The sequence below is a fragment of the Acipenser ruthenus genome, chromosome 24 (genome assembly GCF_902713425.1).
Source record: "Acipenser ruthenus chromosome 24, fAciRut3.2 maternal haplotype, whole genome shotgun sequence".
NCBI lineage: Eukaryota > Metazoa > Chordata > Actinopteri > Acipenseriformes > Acipenseridae > Acipenser > Acipenser ruthenus.
This window is the reverse complement of record NC_081212.1, coordinates 2,348,501-2,369,599: the sequence shown is the minus strand read 5'-3', so window position 1 is coordinate 2,369,599 and position 21,099 is coordinate 2,348,501. Positions and strand designations below refer to the sequence as shown.

Below are 21,099 nucleotides of genomic sequence, written 5' to 3'. Positions count from 1 at the left end.
TCCAGGTCATTTGAAGGTTATGATGTTTTTTCATCGCGTGATATATCTCTGAAGTTACGGAAGTGCTGGGCTTTTGAACTCTCAATACAAAAAAAAAAAAAAAAAAACCTCTTGCTTGCTCATATGTTGCAGAAACTTTTCATAGTAAATACTGCATGTTGGCAACAAGGGACCTAGATAGGGCAGGCCTCCTTTTCTTCAGGGATGGAAATAAGACTCCTGTTGCATAGCAGTTTCACCCATTCCAGGTTTTAATATGTGCTTGATCAGCCCCAGCGAACAGGTAACAAGTTCAGGTGTGTCTTATTAAACTCAGAGTGAAACCAGGAGTGGATCAAACTGCTATGCAGTGGGAGTCTTACTTCCATCCTGATATCTATGCCCATTCTTGTTATTTTTCAGTATAAGACACAAACTACTTAATTAGTAGTAAAGTTACTTAATGCAGAAAGATTTATTTTCATGAGAATGGTGAAGGAAGCCATTCATGAGAGGTACAAGCGCCTGCTGCCTCATACTGAGTGAAACGTACTTCATCTGTATAACTTCAGTACAGCTTTTACAGTTTTATTTCATTTTAGATGTGCCTAAACTATGCTGAACGTCTAAGAGAGACCACATAGGAAAACTCTTTTATTATTGTAATGCATCGTTCTGGGTATGAGTGAAATATTTAAAAATCGCCCTTCTAGGTAGACTTTAACCACAAAAAATAATAAAAAAAACATTTCTGAGAAAGGTAACACCCGTTTCTGGACTAAACGAAGAACAGGGAGGGCTTTTTTTGCGGTTTTTTGTTTCTTGTTTTCTTTTTTTTGTTGCTCGTTCCAGAAAAAAAAAAAAACTAGCAAGAAATCATACTCTTGAGTAGAAAAAAACTGTTCTGCAATAAACCTATGAAGATGTCAAACTCTGCATGGGCTGGGCATGCTGCAAACTGAACAGGTTTTTTTTTCAGTTTTGCGGCGCAGGTATCTCTGGTGCCGAGGTGCGTTTGGGGTTAGGGTTACTGACGTGCAGGAAAGGGCTCTGCAGGAGAAGCTGCTTAATAACTTTTCTTCATCTTCCCACAGCCCTCGCTATCAACTGGGGTCTATTCTCAGACTACTAGGACTACGACTACTGCTGCAGCCATGGCCAAAAGTGGAGCAGCACTTAGAACTTTAGGTTTGAGACAATTAAAATAAATAACTTTATATATCACATAATTCAGATCTTTTACTTAACATCATGTAATCAAAGAAACTACAACACGATACTTCAAAAGTCTACCGGATTTTGAAATGTCACGTTTTTCAATTTGTGTCTTGAAAACCTTGTTAACGTAACATTATTCAGCAGGTTTCTTTAGTTTAGTTAATTTAGTTCTTTAGTTCATTCTGTCGGGTGATGCAAAACTTTTGGCCACAGCTCTACTACAATTTCTACTACTGGGATTCAAATCAAAATAAAATAGTGCTGCTGCTTTATAAGCAGCGTTAGGACTTTGACAATGAATTGCACATCTATAATCTATAAGGGGTCATGCAAATGTGTTGCACAGCTTTAGATGGCAAATGCAAAACTTTTAATGTTCAAGGATAAGCAATGTCTTAAGATTTTTGTGGTTTTATAACATATTTTTTGTTGCTTTTACTTTAGTGATGGTGTTTGCTTCTGCTTACTGTGCCGTCATACGGTTTATGAGAATTACAACAAAAAGTGTCATACTGCGGTATTAGCTTTATAGACTGATTTACAAGAATCCTGGTAGGTATGTTAGAACTGTATCTTTAGAATTGTTTTTCTAAGCCTTGTGATAAAACAAGGGTGAAAAAAAAAATATTCAGACAGAAGATTTGATGATTTTGCAAAAAAAAAAAAAAAATCTGTCATGTGAAAAAAATGTGAAGGGTGTAAGAAGCAGATTGATGAGTACTTTTTTAAAGTGTGGTTTTTACTTCATCCTCTGCACGCATGTCAAGGAATTCCCCTGCACTGCAGAGAGAAATCACACCGAATGCATTCGATTCGAGTCTTACTTCCATCCCTGCATACAAACAGGACACCTTTGAGAATATAGGACAGTGCAGAATCAGCAGTCATTTCAACCAATCACAATAACTAACAATGCAAGAGCCCTCTTTAAAGTGGAAGGGATGTTTAAACAGCCCCCTTCCCTCCCCTTGCATGGAAACACTGGCAGATTAAAGAGGAGGCGCGGGGGTAGAGGAGGGGGGTGGTTTGCTGAACTGAAACACACCATTTCAGCACCACAAGTCGAGCTCGTAGCTACATACCCTGACCCCGAGGTCAACTAACCACCGTGGTGGTTTATTTATAACCCACGGCACTCATTTCAAGATGTGAGGCTGGTTTTGTGTGCTCTGTCTGGGGAGGAAGCCGAGAGTGCCAGGGTGCAGTTCATGGGTTGGTTAAACCAAATAAACCACATTCCCACCGTCGGGCTGCCTGCGACGTGACTGGAGCCATGCAGCAGCAGCAGCCAGCGCACACGCAGAAGCAGCGAGTCAACCGCCGCTGCTCAGCAACTGACAACGAGAGCGAAACAGAAAGCGGTGAGCTCGCCCCCCCCCCCCCCCGCCCCCCACCTCCCCCGAGAAAGAGAGCAGGGCGGGTTAAAAGTGCTTCATTTTTTGGAATTTATTTTTTAGTATTCAGGTTTTTTTTTGTTGTTGTTTTTAATCTCGGTACAGGATCGTCACTCGATTAGGACTTGTGGGTGGGTTTTTCTTTCTCTCTTTTTTAATCTTTCTTGCTCATTTTCTTTCATTCTTTTATGTTTGTCCTTCCACACTGCAGCCTAGACCCTAACCACTGAGCTACTCAAACTGCAGCCTGGCACGCTAACCAATGAGCTACTCAAACCCACTGCTTTCCACACTGCAGCCAAGAGCTTTGTCACATTCTCTGACCACTAAACGACTCAAACTAACTATTAACACATCTGCCCAGCAGATTGACCACATTTGGAATTTTTTTTTTTTTTTGAGAGAGGATAAAATCAGCCTGTATTTATGCTGCGTTGGTGGGATGTTTTTTTTTCATTTTCTTCATTTTAAAAGATGTTAGCATTTTTCCGCAGCTATATTTCCTGTTTACAAATACCGGTATGCAGTATTTGCTTTTTGTTTTATTTTTCATGAATTGCTATTACTGGCCATACTAACTTAATCCTAGCTACCTAAACATTATCCCAGTAGAAGAGCTTCCAACTTGAGGCATCTGTCTGGGTACAGACCAAATTCACCACATATTATACCCTAACACTGTAAAAACAAACACAAAAAAAATGAAAATCATATAAAAAAGAAGATATTTATGACAAACAAGGGGCGATTAATAAGATGGTTGGAGTCTGTGGACCATACTGTTGGAGGGCTGCATTTACTGTGAAACACCCAATTTAAAAAAAGTTTTCAAAATGAGAACAGCGCCCCCTCGTGCTGCTTGAAAGGATGGCGCTTCACATGATCATCCATCGTCACGGTGTAACATTGTAATGGAGAGAAGGATGAAAGCGGAAACAGGGCCACATCGTTTGACAGTCTTCTAAATACAGGCTTGTGTCAAATCAATACTGTTAAACATGTTCTGCCATCTGGACCAGCAGGCTGATTGGGAATTATACTTGTTCTGCTTCGTACAGGGAAAAGGGAATTAAGCCAAGGTCAGAGTTAAATGGACTGGGTACTGGGAGTAGTATATGTGTCTCCGTGTCTGAACGAACTTCACTAACAAGTGCTGAAGTCATGAAGTCTGCGATGGCCTGTGGAGCGCTTGTGTAGTCAACTCCTAAAGTCTGTGTGCGCTCACGTCACTGCGGCTGAGTGTATGGCTGTGTGTGTCAGTGTGCTTGTGGTAATGTGTCACTGTGTGTAGGTGTATATATACACACATATACTCGCGTCACTGCGGCCGAGGGTATGGCTGTGTGTGTGTGTGCGTCTGTGTGTATGTGTATATATACACACATATACTCACGTCACTGCGGCCGAGGGTATGGCTGTGTGTGTGTGTGTGCGTCTGTGTGTAGGTGTATATATACACACATATACTCATTGCACTGCGGCCGAGGGTATGGCTGTGTGTGTGTGTGCGTCTGTGTGTAGGTGTATATATACACACATATACTCACGTCACTGCGGCCGAGGGTATGGCTGTGTGTGTGTGTGCGTCTGTGTGTAGGTGTATATATACACACATATACTCACGTCACTGCGGCTGAGGGCATGGCTGTGTGTGTGCGTCTGTGTCTGTGTCTTTGTCTTGACACACCTGTTTGTGCTGCCTCTGATTAAGGATTGCTACGGATTCATCTTCCCTGCCGGTGTGAACGGCAGCGTGTAAGAGCATCGGGAAAGGACACCGGCTGATCTGGGTGTTTCTGTGTTGTGTTATTTTATTAGTTAGTTAGTATTTGAAATGTTTCATATTCTTCATTTGCTTTTATATGTCTGCTGTGTCTTTTCATCTGTCATTTCTCTCTGCATCCTCACTTTTCTTTTTTTATTTTTCCTTCTTATGCAATCAAGACGGTCGTCATAGCAGCAATGCGTGCATGTGAATGTTAGTTTAATTTAAGAGGCGTATTATTATTTTTTTTAATATATTTTGAAATAGAACTGGGAGAAGATGTATTTTATTTGATCTAAATATATCTTTTTTGTACAGTACACAGTTATTACAGAACTGTGGAGGTGTGGAGGCTTCTGATCCCGGATTGAGATTGTCTTTTGGAGTGATGTTGTTTTGGGGGAGGTGAGGTTGCTGCTGTCTTGGGTTAGTTATCTGATGCTCGATCACATTCCCTTCTGTAAATGTTACTTTATTTGTATTATTTTCTTTTTCTGTTTCTGTGTTTGTCCCGGGACTGCCAATGAAAATGAGCTCATAGCTAAATCTGGCTGCAATACATCTTATGACACGTCATAAATGTAAAAAATTGAACGTTGTCCCCGTCAAATAAATACATACATTAAAAAAAAATTAAAAAATAATACAAAATTAAAATGTCAGTGTTTTGTGTGTGTGTGTTTGTGTTAGTGTCAGTGTGTTTGTGTTAATGTGTCAGTGTGTTTGTGTTAATGTGTCAGTGTGTGTATATTAATGTGTCAGTGTGTGTATATTCACATACTCACGTCACTGGGGATGAGGTGGCTCAGCTCACTGTCTTGCTCAGACTCTTTGCCGGACTCGCTGCCCGCTCTGGACTGGCCTTTCCTGGCCGGTCGAACCCAGATCTCCACTCGAGCCGCGTCGTCCCCGAGAGTGGACCTGCCTCCCCCTCCTGCTCCCCCCCGGCCCCTGGGCCCTGCACTGCACTCGGAGACTTCCTCCCGCTCTCGCTGCTGCTGCTGCTGCCTGCGCCGCTCCATCTGGTCCGCCTGCAGAGACAGAGAGCAGAGAAGTGTCTTATATCACAACCAATAAAAAAAACACCTTAACGCTGTCCAGAAACACATTGCAGCATTCTGCAGTACAGCCTACAGTGCTACCTCTGTATCTGACTTGCACATCAAAAAGCATTTAAACAGTGAATTAGTAAAGGACCCTTATACAGGAATGCACGGTCAACGTGGCCGAACCAAATGAGTGACTTACTGAATGGTCCAGGATTAGTGCGAATCAGGGTCTGTAACACCTGTGTTTTCTTTGGACATTACAATAGTATCTTTTTGTACGAGGCGAGACAAGCATTACGTCATGATTTCAAATCTAAGAAAGCCACCCAATCAGAAGCCCCCCGGTACTCCCCCCATCCCGTCCCCACCAGCAGGGTGCGCTGTCCCCCTAGTCAAGCTCACCTTGCGCTTGGTCTCCTCGAACAGACTCATCAGGCTCTCTTTGGCAGTCAGGATGGGGTTACTGGCAGCCAGGCTGCGCATGTAGTAATACACTGCATCCAGCTTCCGCTTCTGTGAGAGAGAGGGAGAGAGGGATGGGTCACTGCGGGGAGCACTCCTAACACTAAGAGGGAGTCACTTGTTAAATAAAACATATTTTCTTTTATGTTATTTGGTTCATTATTATTCTTCTTGTTTACTACTTTTGTTGCACTAGCGGGAAGCGCAACAGTAGCCTGACTTAAGAAAAAAAAGTTTCCTTCATGGGGCTGAGAACCGCATTATTTTCATGCTTTTAAAAGCACATCATTATTTTTACAGCTGGTGCTCTGTGGTCCTATTGCCCATCTGAAATGCTCACGAGAAGACAGTCTCGACTATACAAATGAATCTTTGCTAAGTGAGGTGCAGAGCAGACGGAAGTTGCAGCAGCCTCCACACGGAGGCGCTCTCTCACCGTGTAGATAGCCAGCAGTGCAAGCTGGTTGTACGGGCGTCCGTTTTTGGGAGCGATCTGCTGCGCCTTCAGGTACCAGCTGGAGAGGAGAGAAAAAAAAAAAAGAGAGAACCATGAAACAAGGCGAGACTAAGACTGCTCTTCAAAGCTGTGCGCTCGTTTTACCTGCTCCGAGATTTCTTTACTAACTATTCTCCAAACCCGAATGAACCTAGCAGAGGGAGGGGAGGTCAATCCCTGGAACAGCACATCAGACCATGCTCATTGAGATCCCTTCACTGACTGGTGTTCTTGATCCTGAGATCTGAATGAACCGATCATTGGAACAGCACAGACAGACAGTCCTGGTTTCCAGTGGGGGGGTTCCCTGTAGTTACCTGCGTGCTTTCCCATAGTTGGCTGTGTCGTTGGCCTGCTCTCGGTACCTGGCAATGTCTCCCTGGCAGATCATGCACCTCTGGGCACTGATCAGCGCGTACTTCACCTGCAGGCAACAAGCAAATTCACTGGGAGAAAAAACAGAGTGTGTTCAGGACTCTGCTGTAGCAGTTTTTGTTTTTCCGTTTTAAATTGTGTTCAGAGCACTGACAGTATTGAATCGTTGTTATGCATTTCAGAACTGTTACTGGTGACAGATTTGCAGGCACTTGAGGTTTCTGATCATAAGTAAAATGCACAGAAGTTTAAACTATAAAAGAATGTAAACTATAAAATAATGTACCAGTAAAAAGGCACCCATGGATATTTCTTTCTATAGTTACAGTTTATAGCATTACAATTGAACATGATTATAGCTCAGAGTCTTGCCCAGACTAAACCCCTGTCCCTCCCTTGCATGTGACACTGTTGTCCCTGGCTCAGCACTGTGGAGTGAGGCGTGTGACACTGTTGCCCCTGGCTCAGCACTGTGGAGTGAGGCGTGTGACACTGTTGCCCCTGGCTCAGCACTGTGGAGAGAGGCGTGTGACACTGTTGTCCCTGGCTCAGCACTGTGGAGTGAGGCGTGTGACACTGTTGCCCCTGGCTCAGCACTGTGGAGAGAGGCGTGTGACACTGTTGCCCCTGGCTCAGCACTGTGGAGAGAGGCGTGTGACACTGTTGCCCCTGGCTCAGCACTGTGGAGAGAGGCGTGTCACACTGTTGCCCCTGGCTCAGCACTGTGGAGTGAGGCGTGTGACACTGTTGTCCCTGGCTCAGCACTGTGGAGAGAGGCGTGTCACACTGTTGCCTGTGGCTCAGCACTGTGGAGTGAGGCGTGTGACACTGTTGCCTGTGGCTCAGCACTGTGGAGAGAGGCGTGTGACACTGTTGCCTGTGGCTCAGCACTGTGGAGAGAGGCGTGTGACACTGTTGCCCCTGGCTCAGCACTGTGGAGAGAGGCGTGTCACACTGTTGCCTGTGGCTCAGCACTGTGGAGTGAGGCGCGTGTTCAGGCAATGTTCTCACCGTCTTGCGCAGGGGTCGGCTGCGAATCGCCATCCCATCCATGTAATCCTCCAGCTTGAACTGGAACACGGCCTGCAGCTTCATCAGGAGGGAGTCGAAGAACGCAGCTCCCTGGAAAACAGACACCGGAGAGGGACAGGGAGGGAAGGAGGTGTACTGGGTTAATAGAGATCTGCTGCCACCTGGTGGAGAATTAAACACATCACAGCAGAATTACATTTTGTTATGTAATGAAAGAGTCATGGGGCTGGCTGTGTAAAACACCTGAAGTATTAAGTTGAACACTTAATGATAGATTTTCCCTTTCTGCAACATCCTTACTTACACTCAAAGAACGCTTAAGGGGAAAGCTAAATAGCAATGTAACAACGTGTTTGCAACTGGCCATAGAACTGTTACCTACACACAGATTACAAGAACATATGAAGCACTTACTAAAACTTAGTAAAATCTCCTTTGTTGAAAAGCTTGCTTAAAATACTTGCACAAACCTACAGATACACACAAATGAATATGGTGCAGACCCTCACACACACCTTTTAAGAAACAATTCAGAAACACATGCAGTCACATTGTACACGCACGCACACACAGACAGACACACATACAGACAATACCTCGTCCAGCAGTGTGAGCAGCATGGCTCTGATCTGATGGCCGGTCTCCGAGGCTGGGTCTTTCAGCATCTGCCTGAACTTCTCTATCACCTGGTAGAAAGCGTTCTTCCACAGAGCCTGGTCCAGATTATGAGTGTCCGAATACTCGAGATCGCTCAGGATCACACGCTCGTACACAGAGAGAAGCTCAGCCCTGACAAAGAAACAGAGACAGACAGCAGGGTCAGCCGACAAGCCAATGCAACCCCCTCCTTCACAGTTTAACCCTCGTCTATACTGGGTACAGCTGCACGTGGGATTCTTCCATGACTTCAAAAGGGCCAATTCGCATTTACATTTTAAATATTTTTTTTACAGTGACCTTGTCAAGACAGTCCCAATCACACGACACAAAACGAGCTTTCGATTTATAAGGAGATATAAGAAACCGAGTCAAGCAAACGTTTAGGCGTGTTCCTTCCTCAGTGCGTGCACGACTTGTCTAAATAGTTTCTTAAGAGTTGTATCGCCTTATAAAATCAGACTAGAAAGCTCATTTTATGTTGTGCGATTGAGATTTGACACTGTTTTGAAAAGGTTGCTGTAAAAAATAAATGCAAATTCCAATGGGGTTTCAAGAAGCGTTGGAGTCAGTTCCTTTTTTTCAATTCCAATTCCTATTCCTTATTTTTTAAAACAATTCCTATTCCAACTCCCATTCCTTTTTAATCAAGGCATTCCTTTAAAGGAATTGGAATTGATTTTAAAAAGAAATTGGAATTGAAAAAAAAAAAGAGGAATTGACTCCAGCCCTGGTTTCCAGCATCACAAACAAAAACCTTACCGATGACTGGATCTCACTAAAAACAGACCTGAGCTGTGCCATCCTGTCGAGCCCCTCTGGGCTGAGCCGGTCCCGGGACAGCAGGTTGCTGAGCTGCAGCTCCTGCTTGTCTGCTATCCGGAGCAGCTTGATCAGCTCCTGCTGCTGCATCCCCTTGGCCTGGAGCTCAGCCTCCTCCGGGGTGAGGGGGCTGGAGATGTATCCGTGCTGCTGCAGAGAGGAAGGGGCCGCTCCGACACCAGGGTACCCTGCGTAGTAGCCAGGAGCAGCAGGAGGGCACACCCCATTAGTGCCTTGGATCTGATAGGGTAGCTGGTAAGGGTAGGGGTACCGGGGGGCGGTGGTGGGCTGGTAATAGTAAGGGTTGTCCGAGTTCTGAAACTTGTAGTAACAAGAAGCGACTGCCTGTTGAGCGGCGGCGCGGTAGCCTTGAAAGGCCTCCTCCTGGTGGGCAGGGGGGCTGCCTGTGGTTTCGTCATCTGTGTCTAAGAAGTGAAGCTGAGGCTGGGAGTATACTGCTTGCTGCAAGTGTAGGTGCTGCTGTAGGCCAAGGTGCTGCTGCTGCTGCTGCTGCTGGCCCTTTAATAAAGCTGGCTTCTGCTCTGGATTGTTGGGATCCCACAGCCTTCTGGTAGCCCCGCCCCGGCCCTGTCCCCTGGCTCCCCGGCTTCCAACCAGGAGGCGTGACCCCGACTCAGGGGGTGCAGTCAGGTCTGTGTGGGCGGGGAGTATGAGGATGCCCCTCCCTCTCCCTCTGGGCTCATCTCTCCTCTTCTGCTCTGCGCTGTTCGCGGTGGTGACCAGAGAATTACTTTCCCTGTCGAAGCTCACCCTTAAGATGCCGCCTGCCCTTCTATCGCTGCTGCTGCTGCTTCCTACCCCTCTCCTTCTGTTATTACTAGACCTATCTGGGCTCCACCCTTCACCCTCTCTCTCTTCTCTGTCCTCTTGTTCGAAGTCATCGTAAGAGTCCGTGGATGAAATGCTGGCCTGTTTTTTGGGAGCCCGGGCCCTCTCTCTCCTGTCGCCTCCCCCAGCTGTAACGGCAGAACGGGATGTTCCACTAACCCTCCCTCCTCTGTCCCTGGCTCCCTGCTGCTGGTGCTGCTTTCTCCTACTCTCCCCGACTCTCGCAGACCCCCCTCCGTTCCCAGGCCCATCGAAACTGGTACCGCTGCTGGCCGAGCTGGTACTGTAGGTCCGATTGCGGCGCTTGTCTGATTTGGAGTAGCGCTTCGATGAGGCACCACCGCCCTGCTGAGCCTTGCTCCCTCCCTCACATGCTTCCCCCTCCCTCTCTACCACCTTCCCCCTCTCCCGCTCCAGACCGCTCTTCTTTCTTGACTCGTCTCCTTCCCTTTCCCTAGCCCTCTCCCTCTCACCGCTACCTCTTCCTCCTCCTCCTCCTCCTCTGGTCCTCCTTGCCCCCTTCTCTTTCCTCCCTTGAGCTCCCTCTCCCCCTGCTTTGTTTCTCCTGCCCTCGCTCCCCGCCTTCTTTCTCCCTCCCTCGCCCTCCTCCCCGAAGGCTGGACGACTGACACCCTCGGAAATTTTCATCCCCTCTGTTTTCCTGATTAAGGTCTCTGCAGAGTCCTTGGCAGCCCCTCCCGCCTTGCTAACCCCTGGATTTTTTATGTCAGTAGTTTCCTTGTCGGCTGCAGGTTCTTTGCTAACCCTAGTCTCCTTGCTCACAGTCAGGTCTTTGCTAACCCCCGTCTCTTTGCTAGTCTCCTTGCTCAAGGTCAGGTCTTTGCTAACCCCAGTCTCCTTGCTCAAGGTCAGGTCTTTGCTAAACCCCGTCTCTTTGCTAGTCTCCTTGCTCAAGGTCAGGTCTTTGCTAACCCCAGTCTCTTTGCTAGTCTCCTTGCTCACGGTCAGGTCTTTGCTAACCCCAGTCTCTTTGCTAGTCTCCTTGCTCACGGTCAGGTCTTTGCTAACCCCAGTCTCTTTGCTAGTCTCCTTGCTCACGGTCAGGTCTTTGCTAACCCCAGTCTCTTTGCTGGTCTCCTTGCTCACGGTCAGGTCTTTGCTAACCCCAGTCTCTTTGCTAGTCTCCTTGCTCACGGTCAGGTCTTTGCTAACCCCAGTCTCTTTGCTAGTCTCCTTGCTCACGGTCAGGTCTTTGCTAACCCCAGTCTCTTTGCTAGTCTCCTTGCTCACGGTCAGGTCTTTGCTAACCCCAGTCTCTTTGCTCGGACGCGCTGGCTGCTGCAGACGGCGGCCCCCGGGCTGGTAGATCTGCCGGTCCGGTTTGCGGGTTTTGCGTGCCTGTTTTGGGGACCCCGCAGGAGCAGCAGCAGCAGCGACGGACGCTGGGCTGTCCCGAGCTGGTATTTCGGGGGTCCTTGCGGTCCCCGTGGTTTCAGCAGCGTGGGCTGCCTCTGGCCCTGTCCCCCGCTCCTCCTCCTCCTCCTCCTCCTCCTCCTCCTCTCGTGGGCAGTGCTCCGGCCGCCCGTCCCCCTCGCTACTCCCTGAGGTCTCTCTGCGGGGTCGGAGCCTCGACATGCCAGGCTGGTAGAGCCGCAGGTCCGGCCGCTTCCCATCCCGGCGCTGCTGACCGTCAAACTGGTCCTTTCCGCTGTCTGGCAGGGAGGAAAGACAAGAAGAGAGAGAGAGGGAGGGATGGGAGTTATGGCTGGTTCATGCTTCAATTATAATACCTGAGGGTGGTTTTATTTGATTTGTTGTCTTGCTAGGTGTGCAACTGTCTGGTGATCTTAAAGGAAAGTGTTGAATTCTCAGCCGGTGGTGGCAAGACTGAACCAGCCTTTATGCCTGGGCTGGGTTAATACAATACAATGCAATGCAGTTTGCTTTCATATAGCGCTCTTCATGCACAGCATCCCAGAGCACTTCACAATAAAAAACCCCAAAAGGCACTGGCCAATCAATCCAGCTGAGAAATCAGCTCATTTGATTGAAAAGATTCCAGTGTGCCAGCATGCCCGACAGGACTCGGGACGGAGCTCCAGAGGCAGGGAGCAGAGCAACTGAAGGCTCTCGCCCCTCCTGATTGGAGACGAGTTCTAGGAGCTTCCAAAAGTTCAGCGTTCACTGATCTCAAGTGCACAAGACTAGGAGCATAAGCTGCCAACAGTTCCTGTAAATATAAAAACCACAAACCCATGAAGGGTCTTATGAGTAGTAAGCAGAATTAATGGTTTAAGCAGGGTTAGAAACTAACAATATTGTGCTACTAGTCAAGGACTAGTACCTTCTGAAACTTGCTAGTCCTTATGTGAAGTGCCTAAGTTGGAATCAACAACAACAGTTGGGGTCCCTAAAAATAGGCTTATATATTGCTAAAAAAATAAAGTTATAAATTTAGATTTACATTTTTTTAACACAAGACTGAACGTGAGAGTATATGTGTACATGTGTTTTAAGTACTCACCCATAGGACTACTGAGACACAGACATCAGCTAGTCCTCATCAGATTTAAGCTTTTAGCACAGCGTCAACAGTGTGAAATTTATAGGACTGACCCTAATTTTGTGTGCAGATCTTTCTGATGAAATAAAACATGCTCACATTTTAGGACTGGCACAATAGTAAACGTATAAAAGGTCAATGCATTAAATATTGAAAATTGCTGGAAAAAAAAATCTCCTATCATGCGTTTGCATCTTCCATATGTCCCCATATTAAGACTATGCTTGAAAGGGTTCAAAGATGCCCTATGATACATGTGCAGGTCACTGATTGCACTATTAATTCACCAGCAGCGTGGCGATTCAGCTGCTATCAGAACGCCATACAGCAGAGTGGGTTGAGGTATTACCAACCAACCGGGTTTGGATTAGCAGGTCTTCAGTACAGTGCAATACAAGTTATTTATAACAACACGAAAATAAATTACTCATACCTGTTGTCTTATTAGCAAACTTTCTTATCACGCTCCTTCTGTTTATGACAATCTGCAAACTAAAGGGCACAGCAATAACAATGCCACTTAGGTCAACTTTGTTAAGCTTCGTGGGCGAGATCATTGAGATTTCTCTTGTCAGTGTCCCTGTCTTTCTCTTTCCTGCCCTCTCACAATCCCTGACTCATAGCAGAGGCAGCTCGGCCGGGGACATGCGTACAGACTGAGTAAGCACATCACAGCAGCAGAGTGACGTCCAGACATGAGCAAACACACCCACCTACCTGCCTACCTACCCCTTCCGACGCCTCCACTCTCAAACACAAAGTCATTAGCCTCTTATTGATGAGCTTTTACAGATGACCCTTATAGCGTGTATGACTCGTGGCACAGCCTCAGGTTCCAGCGTGTCTTGCACTTTACAGTGAATCAGACTGCTCTTCCTTTCTGTCTGGCTCGGATGACATACGCTACTTCGATTTGTTGATCATTTATAGAACAGGTTTGTCTTTAGGCTTTTTTTTTACCTAGTTCAGCTGATATTCTTGAAAATAATTTAGCAGAACCACAATTCAGTGGAAATACATTCCATGGAAATGCAAACAGAAATGTCTATTTTTATCCCTGAAACACGTTTTCAATGTATTCCACATCTATCATTGTTATCCACGTACAGGGAATATGAAGTGTATAAAATGCTGTAAAAAAAATAAATAATACTTGGTGTAACAAAACTGTGTCACTAAATGTTTTTTTTTTTTAATGTTTCTGTGTGTTTTAGAATCAGCACACACACTGAAACGAGAGACTTCCTTCACTGGACAGACACATATCTTACACATGCACAGTTTGCTGTTTACATGGTAGATTACAATTTAACATATACAATTATTATTGTTCTATGCATTTCAAATTTGACATGGACTTTCATGTAAAGAATAAACAATATTGGCTGCAATCTATATCAACACTGCAAAATCATATGTTAAAATAATAATAATAATCTGTGTATGATTATTAAAATACACAACGAACAATACAGTCTCTTAAGCAGCCAGTGTTAGTGTACTGGACAGGGGCTCTGCCTGCAGTCAGGGTGTTTACATTTGCAATAAAATAAAACCCACTCACCCCCCAGTTCAGGGTTTATTTAAACATTCTGCAGTGCTGGAAATAAGACTCCTATTGCATCGCAGTTTCATTCATTCCAGGTTTTACTACGAGCTTGATTGGCCACAGCTCTAGGTACCAAGCTCAGGCGTGTCTGATTAAACTCGCAATGAATCAAAGTGCTATGCAATTCACATCCCTGTTCTGGTATAAATTATATTATTGTATGCCCCACTACTGGAAAGAATTTGATGTAAACACAAAGGTGTACTTCCATACGTTCAACAGCTTGCACCTTGCCGAATAGGATTGTTTTTTATTTGATACAAAAAGCTACTTTCGCGAATTCAGCTCATCGCGGTTTCGTCTGTTATTATTTTTTCCCGGCTTGTTTTGTAGCCCCCGGCGTGCACGTCACTTTGACGAGATTATTATCTCAACACTGTCTCTCCGGTTCTGTTCCTGAGCTGTGCTGGTATATTAATGCTTCAGTACGGTTACATAAAGAGAGAGGCGCTCATCAAATCGCAGTGCACACAGTGGAGTGAAGCCCTGCTCTGACCGTTACTGGGAGTAACTGGAATCAAACAGAGATAAATTAGGCGCGGGCCGCTCAGTCTTACAGTTGCATTTCGGGGACAACCGCTAATCCAGGTCGATACATTTAAGCCACTAAGCGCTCTACAGTACTGCCCGTTCAAACGTCACACGGACATTTAATTAAAAATATACCTGCGGGAGGTTAGTGAGCGTACTTCTGTGACAGAATAACTTTGTTTTTACACAGGTGGCGGGGACGATATTAACAACGCATTTGTCCTATTTGCCGCCTTTTGACTTCAGTACCAGTCAGCTTTCGGTTTTGAATTATTTATCTACAGCGGTTTGAAGTGTAAATAAAGCGGGGGCAGTTTTTAACACCCGTTTTATGTCTCCCCCGGCGTGGGTCAAATGTTTATTTCGCCCGGACAGTCACAACAACAGTGCGGGGTTTAAAGGGGGGGGGTCTTGAAAACGGGGTAACGGAACATGACCTCCCTAAACCCGACCGCTTCCCTGAGCTCTGCCCCCTCTGCGTCACGCTCACCTGGCGGCTCCCCGGCTCGCAGGCTCTGGTCCCGGCTAGTCCCGGGAGCGGCGCCCCGTAGTTCCGCGGCTGAAATTCGGACCCTCTCTAGTTCCTCCGCCATCTTCATCTCCATCAACACAAACACACGGTGGCTCGGCGGGCTCAAAACTCCACGCGAACCGCCACTGGCAACAGCCCAATCGAGAAATGCGTTTTGAAAATCCTGCTGCACCGCAGATTGAGGTAGGACTAGGAGGAGGAGCAGCACTCGTCGTCAGACACGGTCCTACAAAAAGATGAAAGTCATCGTGTTGTCTTTTAAATCTGTACGAACTGTCAGTCGATTTCCATTAGGCTTACTCTGACTCGGTCATAGTTTGTTGTGTAAATAATATAATACCTGTAATAATTATGTTTACCGTATAAAGAAAAAATGACGATACTGTTTATTTCATCCCGCTTGTTTCTCCAGAAAGTCTAAAGCAATACGGTTTAGTTTAGTAGCTCTACTACGAAAACTACTACATAACCTGTAGCAGGAGCAATTCATAAAAATAACTATAAATGGGAGAGGGCAGACTTCTGAGCTTCTCAGAGTGCAGCCTTGAGCGTTAGAATAGTATTGCATTACATGGAAACCGCCGCCAGAGGGCGAAAGGTATACCCATTCTCCTGTCCTGTTACAAGATGTTAAAATATGATATTATGAAATGTAAGGCTTGTATGAAATACACAGATAAATAAAGTCATCACGTCATCATCCTCCGGAACTTTTCTTTTGAAGGACGTCTTGTTTATAACAACAGCTTCTTTACAGCGCTGCTTTTTTTCCATCCAGCGGAAGAAGGGCTTGTATCCGAAACGTCCGGATATAAATCTTTTTTTTTCTTTTTTTTTTAAATCAATTATTCACATTTGTGTGTACCTGCGTTACCTTTTAGATTTTGCACCTCGTGGTTTTAAAATGAGATCAATAAATATCCATATATAAAGTATGAATAGAACACTTAACGATGATGTAGTTTCAAGGTGTCAAGCTGAAAGGTGAAGTGATTGTCATTGTTTAGCTGTGGTGAGTCTCTCACTGCTTCCAGTTAAATGAAGGCTGCATTCACCGTTCACGTGTGTGTGCTTGTCTGTGTGTTTCATTATGCGTTTCTGAATGTGTCTTCCTGAATGTGCGTGTCTGTATGTCTCCTGTGTCTGTGTGTGTGTGAGAGAGAGAGAGAGAGAGAGAGAGAGAGAGCTCTTGCTGTGAGCTTGTTGCTCTAGCTACTCTCTCTCTCTCTCTCAAGGTTATTGTGTGTGGGGGGGGTAGCGCTGGATAATAGAATTTTTATTAGGGGGGTGCGGTGAGTCATCTCTGACTCGCATTCAGTGTGAAGGCTGCTGCAGAGAGAGAGAAAGAGCATGAGGGGCGTCACACAGACAGAGGGAAAGAGAGGGAAGCAGGCGTGTGGAGGGAGAAAAAGAGAAAGGGGGTGCAACGAGGAGTCACGCTATCGATAACACTCCCACTGGCACGACACTCCCTTGCATGAATCGCCCAGCACTCACAGGTAGTGCCTTCACAGTGAATATGGAGAGTGTTATTTCAAGTGCTGCTTGCTTCAAAGTTCAATAATGATGATATGCATGGTCCTCCCCTCCCCCTCTCTCCCTCCCCTCCCCCTCCCCTCCCCTCCCCTCTCTCCCTTCACCTGTCACCAATCTCAGTCTACTACCTCAATATCTTTCACTCTCTCCCCCTGTCTCTCCCTCTCCCCCTTTCCTCTCTCTCATTCTTTCTCCTCTCCCTTCCATATCTCTCCCTCTTGGCTTCTATCCTCCCTCATTCCCATCCTGCTGTAGACTGCGGATCATGCTTATCCTTGGGGGGATAGTCCGGGATGAAAGAATGACGCATTTGGATGATGCTCCCAGCCCCTCTCTCTGTCCCCCTACTCTCTCTCCTCTCTCTCACACACACAGAGTGGGCTGCACACCCCTCCCCCCCACACACTTACAAGACAACGTGCCTCTGCAGCACAGCTATAGCAGGCAGTGTAGAATATCTAATATCTGCTGAAGCATATTTGTACCCAACTGCACTGAATTACTATCTCATAAACGTATGCCATAATAAAAGTGTATTAAACCACAGTGAAAGCATGGTAAAGCACAGAGGGGTATGGTAAAGCACAGAGGGGTATGGTAAAGCACAGAGGGGTATGGTAAAGCACAGAGGGGTATGGTAAAGCACAGAGGGGTATGGTAAAGCACAGAGGGGTATGGTAAAGCACAGAGGGGTATGGTAAAGCACAGTGAAAGCATGGTAAAGCACAGAGGGGTATGGTAAAGCACAGAGGGGTATGGTAAAGCACAGTGAAAGCATGGTAAAGCACAGAGGGGTATGGTAAAGCACAGAGGGGTATGGTAAAGCACAGTGAAAGCATGGTAAAGCACAGAGGGGTATGGTAAAGCACAGAGGGGTATGGTAAAGCACAGAGGGGTATGGTAAAGCACAGAGGGGTATGGTAAAGCACAGAGGGGTATGGTAAAGCACAGTGAAAGCATGGTAAAGCACAGAGGGGTATGGTAAAGCACAGAGGGGTATGGTAAAGCACAGTGAAAGCATGGTAAAGCACAGAGGGGTATGGTAAAGCACAGAGGGGTATGGTAAAGCACAGTGAAAGCATGGTAAAGCACAGAGGGGTATGGTAAAGCACAGAGGGGTATGGTAAAGCACAGTGAAAGCATGGTAAAGCACAGAGGGGTATGGTAAAGCACAGAGGGGTATGGTAAAGCACAGAGGGGTATGGTAAAGCACAGAGGGGTATGGTAAAGCACAGAGGGGTATGGTAAAGTGCATTTTAAATCATGGAAAACTGTGGTAAACCATGGCAAATGCAAAGTGTAACCATGGGAGAAATGCAAAATGACTCCTCTCTCCTCTCCTCTCCTCTCTCCTCCTCCCCTCCTCTCTTCTCCTCTCTCCTCTCCTCTCCTCTTCTCTCTTCTCCTCTCTCCTCCTCCACTCCTCTCTCCTCTCCTCTCTTCTCCTGTATTTTCAGGCTGCCGTCACTCTGCTCTTGTTGTTATTATTATTATTATTATTATTATTCACAATCCCATCCCAGCTTGTCTTTTTCTTTAGATTACACACTGAGGCTGGAAGCAGGTCAGCTTGTCCTTGTGATAAACAGCTTTGTTGCTAGGTGACATCGGGCCAGTGGTGTCACAATGGTGGGTGGGGGTAGTGAATTTATAGGGACAGCGTCTGCCTCTCAAGCAATGTGTTTTAGCTCGTGCCTCTGTGAGACCGTTGAAATGTTAAAATATCATGCCATGTCGTCCCATTGTAGCTGACCTCTAGGAATTTGCATTAAAGAAACGTTCAATTTTAGATTGAGGTCGGGCTCCCCATTGTCTCCCCTCGGACTGCAGGCTGAGTCATGCAATCAGGAGCTCTCTGGTTCAAATCCAAGTCTCGCCAAGTTGCACATCAATAGCCAAGATTCAGGTTCCCACAGCAAATGCATAGGAAAGTGAAATAATAAAGCATTGTGAAAGCATGCTACAGCATAGGTAAGCATTTTAAAGCCCAGAGAGGTATAGTAAAGCACATTACAGTACAGGGTAATGGCAGTGCTGCAGATCTCAGAATGCAGTGTTTAGATCTGTGCTCATTATTACAGTACAGGGTAATGGCAGTGCTGGAGATCTCAGAATGCAGTGTTTAGATATGTGCTCATTATTACAGTACAGGGTAATGGCAGTGCTGGAGATCTCAGAATGCAGTGTTTAGATATGTGCTCATTATTACAGTACAGGGTAATGGCAGTGCTCAGAGAAGAGAACTCAGTGAACTCAGATTGGTTTAGGCAGGGAAGCGCAGTGAATACAGATGAACGTCGGTAGCTGCAGAATAATTGTCAGATCATGAATTTTTAACAAGATGAAAGCACAGGAGCCCAGCTCTCTTCTCATCCCAAGTGAGTCACGGCATCTGTAGGAGCGGTTTCCCCTGGCTGTCCGTGCTGGAGAATCCAGATCATACAGCCCGCGGCAATTCAAGCTGGGAGCGGCGGGGGCAATCGGGATTCAGATTCCACTCCTGCTGATGCACTGATGCCAACGTCGTGTGTGTGTGTATGCGTGTGTGTGTGCGTGTGTGTGCGTGTGTGCGGGTGTGTTTCTCTGTGTGTATGTTTCTCTGTGTGTGTTTGTGTTTCTCTGTGTGTGTGTGTGTGTGTGTGTGTGTGTGTGTGTGTGTGTGTGTGTGTGTGTGTGCGGGTGTGTTTCTCTGTGTGTATGTTTCTCTGTGTGTGTTTGTGTTTCTCTGTGTGTGTGTGTGTGTGTGTGTGTGTGTATCACGATTCTCTTCTTTTGAATTTGTGATGCTGTGGTGGTTAATGCACCAGTCTTCTCTAGAGGCCCTGCTTCCAGTCTGAAATGAGATTGTAGCCCTCGCTGGCCAGTCATGAGCGCATCCCACAACTAGCAGGTAAAGGGGCTTCTAGGTGGCAGGCTGGGACTGGGCAACATTGCGGGATGTGTGGGCACACAACTGCTCCCTCACCCCCTAAGAGAAAGGGTTCTCCCTTCAGTCCAGGGCAGGCTTGAGGCATGGAGACTGAACTGCTCCCTCCCTCACCCCCCTAAGAGAAAGGGTGCTCCCTCCAGTCCAGGACTACTAGAGCTATGCTGTCATGTTGTGATTACTATGGAACTGCATGAGAGAGAGAGAGAGAGAGAGAGAGAGAGAGAGAGAGAGAGAGAGTAAACGAGTGGGAGGGACATGGTGACAGGAAGAAAGAGAGGGGGAGAGAGGGATGAAAAATTAGAGGGAAACAGTCGAAAGTTAGGCGGAGAGATTGAAAGAGTAAAAGTAGAGAGAAAAAAAGAGAGGGAAAAGAAGGGAGACAAACAGGAAGAGAATTGGAGAGAGGAGTCGAGTGGGAGGAAGAGAGTGGGCTGAGAGAGAGAGAGAGATTCCTGTTTTTTTTTTAAGACTGACTGCAGTGTGTGCGTGCGCGTCAGGGAACATACTGGGAGAGGGGCTCGGCACAGAAAAGACGGCTTGTTTATGCAGCAATCCATTACCGCGGCAATTCAAGCCGCTACATTGTTAAGACCCTGGGCGCTGACCTCCTGTCTAGACCTTTAAGGGTTCTGTTTTATTTTCCTGTATTTCCTGTTTTTATTTGCTAATTGCGCTCGTTAGTTTAGGACAGGAAGCTTCTTTCCGCCCCTCTCTCTTGAACTCAGATTCAGAAGACAGACATCAGGAGTGAAAGCAGCCTTACAGAGAGGGATATGGAGAGAGACACAACCGTGCCATTCTTCCGCATTACTTGTGATGCGATTTCAAATGCAATAATATGACCAAGCTGTCGTTGTGATCATCATCCATCAATTGTGTTTTTACAAACTGTCAATGAAAATAACAGGTATACAGATCCTCCGCTCAATCAAACCCTGCTTCACACTCAGTGAGCGGTGTCACAAGAGAGAGAGAGAGAGAGAGAGAGAGAGAGAGAGAGAGAGAGAGAGCGAGAGAGAGCGAGAGAGAGAGAGAGAGAGAGAGAGAGAGAGAGAGAGTCACAGGATCCTTTTTGCCTGCAGAGATAGAAGACAGAGGGGGTTCACGGAGATCATTCTCCGCAGATCTCCAGCGCTCCAGTTTCACCTGACAGCTGACACGCCCCCTGTATTACACTAACTCCATTCTGGGGCACGACTGGGGCATTGGTTGAACTCAGAGTCAGAGGGAACGCCCCCTTACCCTTATTCAGTAGTGTAGGATGAACCTCCACGACACAGACTGTGTAACGATTCAATGCATCTGTAATGATGTGCATTGATTTTATAATGGTATTTCTT

General features: G+C 46.4%; 1 protein-coding gene across 2 annotated transcripts in view; it reads right to left on the bottom strand.

The window, feature by feature from the left end:
• Nucleotides 1–15,514, bottom strand: part of LOC117964268 (telomerase-binding protein EST1A-like) — a 71,914-nt gene extending 56,400 nt beyond the window's left edge. The window contains exons 1-8 of one of the 2 annotated variants that reach the window (XM_058997939.1): nt 15,253–15,514; nt 9,218–11,771; nt 8,367–8,559; nt 7,750–7,860; nt 6,681–6,787; nt 6,304–6,382; nt 5,808–5,918; nt 5,142–5,387 (exon numbers count right to left, since the gene is read on the bottom strand). In XM_058997939.1, coding sequence (XP_058853922.1) covers nt 5,142–5,387; nt 5,808–5,918; nt 6,304–6,382; nt 6,681–6,787; nt 7,750–7,860; nt 8,367–8,559; nt 9,218–11,771; nt 15,253–15,367 — 3,516 coding nt within the window. In that variant the 5' untranslated portion in view covers nt 15,368–15,514. The remainder of the gene's footprint in view (nt 1–5,141; nt 5,388–5,807; nt 5,919–6,303; nt 6,383–6,680; nt 6,788–7,749; nt 7,861–8,366; nt 8,560–9,217; nt 11,772–15,252) is intronic. The other variant, XM_058997938.1, reaches the window with a different exon arrangement.
• Between the last annotated feature and the right edge of the window lie 5,585 nt (nt 15,515–21,099).